Source organism: Mesitornis unicolor, unplaced genomic scaffold (assembly GCF_000695765.1).
Source record: "Mesitornis unicolor isolate BGI_N332 unplaced genomic scaffold, ASM69576v1 scaffold22586, whole genome shotgun sequence".
Lineage (NCBI taxonomy): Eukaryota > Metazoa > Chordata > Aves > Mesitornithiformes > Mesitornithidae > Mesitornis > Mesitornis unicolor.
This window is the reverse complement of record NW_010189205.1, coordinates 1962-7844: the sequence shown is the minus strand read 5'-3', so window position 1 is coordinate 7844 and position 5883 is coordinate 1962. Positions and strand designations below refer to the sequence as shown.

The 5883-nt window shown below is 39.0% G+C and overlaps 1 protein-coding gene across 1 annotated transcript in view; it reads left to right on the top strand.

Annotated features, from left to right (window-relative positions):
* The window catches only part of TTC13 (tetratricopeptide repeat domain 13), a 38503-nt gene extending 35733 nt beyond the window's left edge, over nucleotides 1–2770 (top strand). Inside the window, exon 23 of the mRNA XM_010185996.1 lies at nucleotides 2626–2770. Coding sequence (XP_010184298.1) covers nucleotides 2626–2749 — 124 coding nt within the window. The 3' untranslated portion in view covers nucleotides 2750–2770. The remainder of the gene's footprint in view (nucleotides 1–2625) is intronic.
* Nucleotides 2771–5883: the final 3113 nt, after the last annotated feature.

The window sequence follows — 5883 nt, the reverse complement described above, 5'->3', positions numbered from 1 at the left end:
GAAAGAAAATATGAAAGACTTTATATCACAGAGTATTAGGAGTTGGAAGGGACTTTGAAAGAAAATTTAAACTTATACTAAAGAAATCTTACTTAGAAATTATGAGGTTAGTAAATTATTTAGTGTATTTTTTAACACTATTTAGGAACTGGTAAGGCAAGATTTGAATTCACAAAGGCAGTAGTTTTATTTCTACTCTAACAGAGTAGTTAGTAGTCTAGACATTCAGTTATGTGAGTGTTATCCTCTGACAAAATTATTAGGGTTAATGCTTTCTTCATTTTGTCCAGTGGTCAGGTTTGCCATTTTATTATTATTTATCATTAGTAAATGTGCCGATTGAGTGCACAAAGTGAGGGAAAATTTTAACTTGGTGGGGGTTTTTTCCCATTCTTATGGATCTCTTCAAACTATATATCAAAAGTAATTTACTTATATTTTAGTGCTCTTTTAATTTTAAGAAGAATTATTTTCAAAGTAAATAGAAGTTTTGAATATACAGAATTATGTTAGTATAACTGTATGACTTTTGTATAATTATTTAAAATGTTCATTTTAATATAAATTCCTTCTTGAATATAAACACATTAACTCCTTGTCAATACTAGGATTTGTCCCTTAGTGGTAATTCCCCATATAAAAATCTAAAAATAGGATCAGAGACAAAACCACTTTGAGCATCCTTCAAGTCAGGGTCAAGGCATTTAAGGGGTGCTGAGAGAACTGGCTGATGTCCTTACAAGGCCGTCTATAATGTCGGAAATACTGTGCACATCAGGGGACATTCTTGGTGACTGCAGGAAAGGAAATCTTACATCTGTCTTCCAGAAGGACAACCCAGGGAACCTACGGGCTGGTCAGTCTCACTTTGTCCCTGGGAAAGTCATGAAGTGAGTCCTCTAGGGAAGCATCTCAGGGTATGTGAAGGAGAAGGTGACTGGGGATAGTCAATATGTGTTTACCAAACAGTGTGTGACCTGGTATGATTGCTTTCTGTGATAAAATGACTATATTTGGGGATGAGAAGAGAGCAATTGATGCTGTTTATTTTTACTTCAGCAAGGACTCTCATGATACTCTTATACCAGGATAGCACATGATGGTCTGGATGCATGGTCTAGTAAAAAGCTGTCTGGAGAATCAGATTTAGGGGGTACTCAGCACTTTGACCACACCTAGAATATTGCATCCAGTTTGGGGGCTGCTGCAGTAAAGACTATGATAAACTGGAGCAAATTCAGTAGAGAGCCACCAACATGGTTGGGGCTGGAGCACAGGCCTTAACAGGAGTGAACTGGGCTTGTACAGCCTGGAGAAGAGAAGGCTTTGACCTCACAGCAGCTTTGCAGTACCTGTGAGTACTGAGAAAACGGAGCCAGGCGGTGCTTGGTGGGAGGACAAAAGCCAACACACTTGAGTTGAAACAAGATTCAGACTGAGCGTAACCTTTTCACCCTGAGGGTGGGCAAGCAGCGGAGCAGGCTGCCCAGAGAGGCTGAGCAGCCTCCATCCATGGAAGTTTTCAAGACCTGACAGGATAAAACCCTGACAGCCTGGTCTGACTTTGCAGTTGACCTTGCTTTGAGCAGGATGTCAGATCACAGACCTCCTGAAGTCTGCTCCATCCTGGGCCCTGAGAGCCTGGGGAACTCTGCAGCTGCTGTTAGTGCCAAGCATCTCATAATGATGAGTGGTGTTTAACTTCATTTTCAGTGGTTCTCAGCCTGCTGAATTTCACTGGAATCTCTTCCTAAATGAAGAAGGCTATTAAGAAGACTCAAGGACATCTTTGTCAGGCTAAAAATCTACATGTAAATGCAGTCAAATTCAGCATTTATTAAGGAGTGACGTTTTTAAACTACAGTGTAGCAAGTTGTGGTTCTTCTTAAAAGTAGTCTGCACAAATATTGTGACTTGGTTGTCTTGGAAATATAAAATATTTATTGTTCCCACATCTTTACCAAAGGGGAACTTCTCTCTTGGGAGCAAAGTTGGCTTACACCATTTCAACCCTACCTACATGTTTCGGACTTTCTCAGTTGTACTGTTGAAATTTATGGGAATTCATAGGGAATTGATACGTGTTTAAAATAACCTTGCCAAAACCAAGATTTATTTTTAACCAAGACCATTTCATAGCATAATCCCACTAGTAGTATTGCTGGGTCAACTGGGAGATGTATAATGGGCGAGGAATGAGCCAGCTTGGAGAAAATGCTAAAGCTGGCTTTGCTTGATGCTGAGAAAAGTATCTCTAGAACCACAGCCCAAAGGACTTGAAGTAGTAATATGAAGGTAATTAACCTGAGTGGCTAATTTGTCTGTGGTAGAAGAATAATAGTGGGTAAGGTAAGTAAGGCTTCTGAAGTCTCTAAGCAATACATTTTTGCTTGAACTTCTGCCACTTCCGAAGGCTCTTTTATGTAGTCGTTATTAATCATGCTGTATAGTGACTGAGGAGTCATGAGAAGCAAGAGCTGGTTGTGGGCAACAGATTCTTGACTTCAGGCCCCAAAGTTGTTGGAAAAGAGGATAAAGAGAAGTATAAGCTAATGTGTTAACTTCCAGGTAAATCATAAAACTCAGCAAAAGTTAAATAATTTTATTTTTTTTCTCCTCTTCCAGTATTTCACCTTCTTACAAGAGCCTACCATCAGTATCAGAGACTTTTCCAACGCTGAGAACAATGATTGAAGTATTAAATACAGACTCATCTCATTGTCTAAAAAAAACAATACTTGTTGTATAATTTATACAAATAAAAGGCCAAGAGGTACTGCTTCATAAATTATTTTGAAGGGGAAATTATGGTCAAAATTACTTGGTTTGTTTTGTGTTTTTTAATAGAGTAAACTTAGTTGACTAGTTATTACTAGAATAAAAGGAATCAAATTGAAAAGAAAAAAAAAGTAGAACAGCTGATTTCTTGTATTGAAACATACTCTAACAGGAAATACAGTTGTGCAGGGGCCAAGCTGAAGAGCAGTGAGAAGCTGCCATCACAGTTATGATCTGAACATACTGCACGTGAAAATTTATTTCAAAAAAAGAGAGAAAAGTAATCTGTGTTGGAAATACTGCTATACTATTTCCCATTTGGTTTTTTGTTTTTTATTTTCAAAGCCTCTCTTTTCTGCATGGAAGCTTAATGAGTTGTACATGTGCAAGTAATTGGTAAATACACAAGCATTTCATGTAATGCAACCCAGTGAAGGAACTGATGTCAGCTTAAAAGAACGGGTTTCAGGAAAACATCATTTGGAAACAACAAACAAACAAATGACGTATTTGGAGTTAGGCTCTTGGTCAGTAAATGTCAGAAACACAGGAATTGTACAAGTACCTTTCCAAGTACCTGGTGGTGGTGGTGGTTGGCAAAAGATACCAGCGGATTGGCAGGGTATTGGGAGAGCGAGCTTGGGCTCCTTGGGTTGTTTTTGTTGGCTAATTCAGTTCAAACAGCATGGACAGTACCATGAACCAGTTTCTGACTGTAGTAGTGATGGTACTATTTCTGGTGAGTCCTAGCTGAATTATATTCAATTTAGCTTGAGCTCTCTGACTTCAGAGCCCTTTATCAGGTTACGTGATTTCAGAAACAGCAAGCAATGGGGGAGCAAATGTCTCGTTTCCTCAGTGACTTTGAAAAACTTTTTCCTGCCTGAATATTCAGCATTTCATAAAATGTACAAGTGTTCTGGTTTAGATACAGCTTTCAACTTGTTTAATATTAATGGCCTAAACTGTAATTCTGTTGCTGTCATCTTTTAAAAATTCCAATTTTCCAGGGGTTAGGGCTTTGTTGGGCAATTGTGAATATCTGTCCTAACCATGTAATATGAGATATGCTAAAGAGTAAGTTTTTTACCAAGGGAGAAGGGAAAATATCCTGCACACCCCAAGCATACCAATAGCAGCAGTGAGGTTGCTTTTCTCTGGCTACAGCACAGGGCAATCTCAATCCTCTCTTTAATACAGAAAGCAGTGCACTAAAGTATCAAGATTTAGGTGACCTACTTTAATAGGTCACAAAACAGGTTGGATTTATTGAATGGAGGGTCTTTTCTTGATTATTCCACACAAATACTTGTGTGTGTGTGTGTGTGTGTGTGTGTGTGTGTGTTGATTTAGATTTCACAATTTGCTACCTTGATCACTGGCAGGATAGGACAGCTCTGGGTAGCTAGACTGGAGTGTTAACATGTATGAAGGATTTTCAGAGATAGAACATGATTCTTGGAAAGTGGATGCACACTATGTTGACATTAGCAAGCAGTGCATCCCACCCACTATGAGTAGCTCACTTCCCATGCTATATGTGTTTCAGAGGTTTTACTTTTATCTGCTTGTCTACTTTATGAACTGGCAGCTCATTGCATTTGGAGTGCATGCTAGCAATGCATCTTTTAGTTTGGACATCTTTGGGATGAAACAGCGTGTTCTGAACCCTCTCTGCACCGTGAACCAGAATATGGTAAGTGGAGAAAACAAGGAGACTCACTTCAGACGTGTGCTCCTGATTCAAATTAAACTAGTGCATACATACCCATGGGAACCTCTTTTCATAAACTCTTATATTCAAACATTTTGTTTTTAATCCTGATTCTGGTATGTCTGAGAGTAGCTCTAGAATCCATTTCAAAATTTACATGGACTATAGTGGAGCTACAGTGGTAACATGATTAGATTTTATTAAAAAAGCGTGATGCAACTCCCAGCCAAGGGAAGAATTATCAAATGTGCAGCATCTTGAACTGTAGAAATCAACATTTGTTTTGCAGCTATCGGAAAGCAAATGGTGTGCCCATGTCTGAGCCCATTTTTCCGAAAGCCTGCTTTTCTTTTCTCCCGTTTGCTTGCAGGGGAATTTATTAAGTGAGTTCAAGTACATATATCTGATCAGAGGATGCATAACAGATGAGTGTCCAAGATGCAAGGAAATCTAGAAAACTGGGGAAACGCCTGTTTGAAATCCAAGTTATTAGATGTTAGTGAGCACTAATGCACTTTGTAATGTTGCTAAGCATTTGGAAGGACAGGTATAATTTTGAGTAAGTAAAACTCATCAGAAAAAAAAAAATAGAAGCAGAATTTCGTATGCAGATCTAAGGTTCATTAACCAAACCATAATAAAAGCAAATTTGACCACGTGTCTGGCTGTTACTAATGAACATGTATTTTAAACTTTCTTGATCAGAATTTTTGTGAAGGACAAAAGGAGGTGTTGCTTTCCAAGTGAGGATAAAGGAGGCTTGTGAGCTTTCACTGAAAGAATTGGGTTGCTGTCCAATTATGACAAACGTATTTTCTCACCATTCTTGTGCTTGAGTACCTTCCTCTTCCCCCCTAGAAATAAGCACTGTGTGCTTCTACAGTGCCTTTAGTTTAAAGGTCTGGAAATTTCAGAAACCTCTATTAGGCTTCACTGTGGAAGAAAGGAATTGTTTTCTGCCTACCTAATGGAGAAACAGCTACAGTAGCCAGAAAGAGATGCCTAACACTGTGCCTTGGGTGTACTCTAACAGTATGAGCTCTCCTTTAAGCCTGTAAGCTTGCTTGTAGTTTGTAGTATTCATTGAGAAAGGGGAAATCTATGTTGGCACAGACCAGACAGTTCTTGGAACTGTAAGATAAGATGTTTCTTGTTTTTGGGATTAGACCACAAGGAGTGGAGAAGTGATGGTGGGGATGAAGAAAATTCCCTGGACAAACAAACTATGTACAGCTGTTTGGATTTCCCTCTCCTCATTTCTCTTATTCCTGTATACTTCATGCACATCCCCCTGCTGACAGCCAAAAAGATCATATTAATGGGCGATCAAGGGAGGGTAGATGTGCCACATATTACACCTCTAGGAGTGAGTGTGTGCGTGTGCATGTGCT